At 39.2% G+C, this 2,851-nt stretch overlaps 1 protein-coding gene across 1 annotated transcript; it reads right to left on the reverse strand.

Annotated features, from left to right (window-relative positions):
* Positions 1 to 953, reverse strand: LOC138899986 (uncharacterized). The gene is made up of 2 exons (XM_070186687.1): positions 711 to 953; positions 1 to 75 (listed from the first exon to the last, which is right to left on the reverse strand). The coding sequence occupies exons 1-2, from the start codon at positions 951 to 953 to the stop codon at positions 1 to 3; spliced, it is 318 nt and encodes a 105-aa protein (XP_070042788.1).
* Between the last annotated feature and the right edge of the window lie 1,898 nt (positions 954 to 2,851).

Consider the following 2,851-nt stretch of genomic DNA (forward strand, 5'->3'; position numbering starts at 1 on the left):
TCATGCTTTTGTCTTCTTGATTGGCCTTTGTTCATATCTTGGAATCCTGTTTGAGTTACCATGGGCAACATCTTGCTGTCATAGAAACAAAAGTTTTCAAAACATATGCAATGCATTTGATAATTATAGTTATTTGAAATGTAGTAGCATGCAACATCAATTAATTTAGATGAACTAGTGACTGTGACACATTTTAGAGACATTGCGACCTCCTTGATTCTACCCCAGTTTTAAATGCATAATTCTGACAATACTTTTGGTTGTTCCGCATATGACGAAGTTGGCTGAACTTGCGATATTGCCCCAGTTTCTGATCGTGGGGAGAATGAAGATTTTATTAAAATGTGACCGAACCCACAGGGATGCCTACGTATCCCCTCTTAAACGGGAATTAGGCCAAGCATAGTTCAGTTACATCAAATGCAGAAATGTAAACAATCCTAAATATAATATCTCTTGACTGCGTCTGAGTTGATAGTTTTTGGCCAAATCTCTCCGTCCATTTCTGCAAGTATAAGTGCTCCTCCTGTTAATACTCGGTGAACCATATAGGGACCTTTCCAGTTGGGTGAGAACTTCCCCTTGGCTTCATCCTGATGTGGGAAGATCCGCTTTAGCACCAACTGCCCCGGTGTGAATTACCTTGGTCTGACTTTTTTGTTGAAAACTCTTGCCAGTATGTTCTGATAGAGTTGACCGTGTCATACTACATTCATTCTCTTTCCATAAATGAGAGCCAGTTGTTCATAGCGGCTCTGTACCCATTCTGCATCGCTGAGCTCGGCTTCTTGTATAATTCTCAAAGAAAGGATTTCTACTTCGGCAGGAATAACTGCTTCAGTGACATAAACCAATAAGTAAGGAGTTTCCCCAGTTGATGTGCGAACCGTGCTACGATACCCAAGCAGAGCAAACGGCAGCTTCTCGTGCCATTGTTTGTAATTGTCTACCATTTTCCTCAATATCTTCTTGATGTTCTTCTTGGCGGCTTCTACAACTCAGTTCATTTGCGGCTTGTATGCCGTGTAGTTCCTATTCTTGATCTTGAACGTTTCACACATGGATTTCATCAAATCACTGTTTAAATAGGTGGCATTATCAGTAATGGTTGACTGAATCACTATCCTTATGTTGCGTTATCTCATTACATGTCATAGTCACAGGTTTATCGGGATAGGTAATAATAATTCTGAAAAGAAAAAATGTAAAAATAATAATAAATACGAAAAGCAGTAATGCATTAAAAAGACATCTTAAAAACGTCAACAAGTGCGGCTCGATGGCTTAAGCAATTATTTCAAAACAGAATACTGAAAAATGTCTCAAATGCTCAAAACTATTTTTTAAAAGTAATTCATGCTAATTTGCCAGGCTACCTAGGAATTCGACGGGCCCGGGATGGTGTAGCGGTCCAGTTCTTGAGAAGATGCCAGTATGCACTAACCAACCTTTGGGAATGGGAATAATCAAAAGAAGGAAAAAGCAAAAGGTAATCAAGTTAGTAAGGAATATTAAAAGAGTGTTTGCGATATTAAAACATGTTTCACAAAGTCATGCAATAATTCGCATCCTAATTTGGGGACCTCATTGTGCCCGAGGTAGGCCTAAGCGACACATAGACTTGGAGAAAATTGATGCCAATATTTGCGTCAAATGTTTACGCAATAATGATCAACATTTCTTAAAGTAATGCACATAGAATGATAGCGTCCATTGGGATTGTGGAAATCCCGTCTCACTTTGGACAAGGCTCATCTTAGCCGGCTATTATGTTAACAACGTCATAACCCGTACTAGGTTTAACATGATGCATGTACATTTGATGTTGGAGTAAGGTTTCTAGAATGGTCTAGACTGGTACTCTCAAGTGGATAACTTGAGAGGAAAGGCACAGGACCGTCGACTGCACCGCTGATTGAGTAGTCTACCGCAAATAAGCCTTTCCTATTTAAAAGGGGTAATTCCGGAAGAGCGCGGACACTCATCAAGCACCGCTATGTTGATAATTGGAACAAGTGGAGTATGATATGGAGCATGCTTTATGCAGAGATAATAACACATTACCAAGTATTTGCATGATAAATATGTAAAAGCAGTAAATACGGTAATAAGTTAAAACATGAAAAACATAAGAAAGAAATACAAAGGAAGACATTAGTTCGTGGAATATATGCGAGAATGTAATAAAGCAAGTAAGGGAGTAGGGATGGGAGAGGCATGATATAACAGTCTTTAAACAAAATGAAGAGCAGTCATAGCAAATAATGGCGAACGGGAAAGGGGTGTGCATGTTATAACAAATTTAAAAAAATGAGGGTGGAGCGGGGAAGGGATGTGCATTTTATAACAAAGAAAATAATCCACATAAACCAACTTCATTATGGTAAGAGCCTAAGTACATCCCCAGTAGAGTCGCCATACTGTCGCACCCCATTTTTCTCGCGAAAGCAGGTTTCGACGTGTTGATAACTCTTTTGAATGGGAGATAAAGTGCCAAAAGAAGAAGAGTCGCCATCTAATGGTTTTTGAGGTGTGTTAGGGCACCTATTATGTAGATAACTATTTTTGACTAGTACGTCACCAATGATCGGGTAAGGGCTCAAATTACCTCAAAGAGAAGGTGTTAGGCACTCTTCAAGGTCCACAACTGTAGGTCCCAGCCGAACTTAAGATTATGTGGATTAAAAATAGAAAAGATAAACAAAGAGAGTAAGGGTCAAAGAAATTTATTATAACACAGTGAGGAATGAGGATTACAACGATATAACTATGACGACCTATATTAGACGGCTAAATGTATAAAGAAGGGGGGGAGGGGTAAGTTTTTTAGCCTAAAGGATCACCCCATGCA

This window comes from Nicotiana tomentosiformis, chromosome 10 (assembly GCF_000390325.3).
Source record: "Nicotiana tomentosiformis chromosome 10, ASM39032v3, whole genome shotgun sequence".
Lineage (NCBI taxonomy): Eukaryota > Viridiplantae > Streptophyta > Magnoliopsida > Solanales > Solanaceae > Nicotiana > Nicotiana tomentosiformis.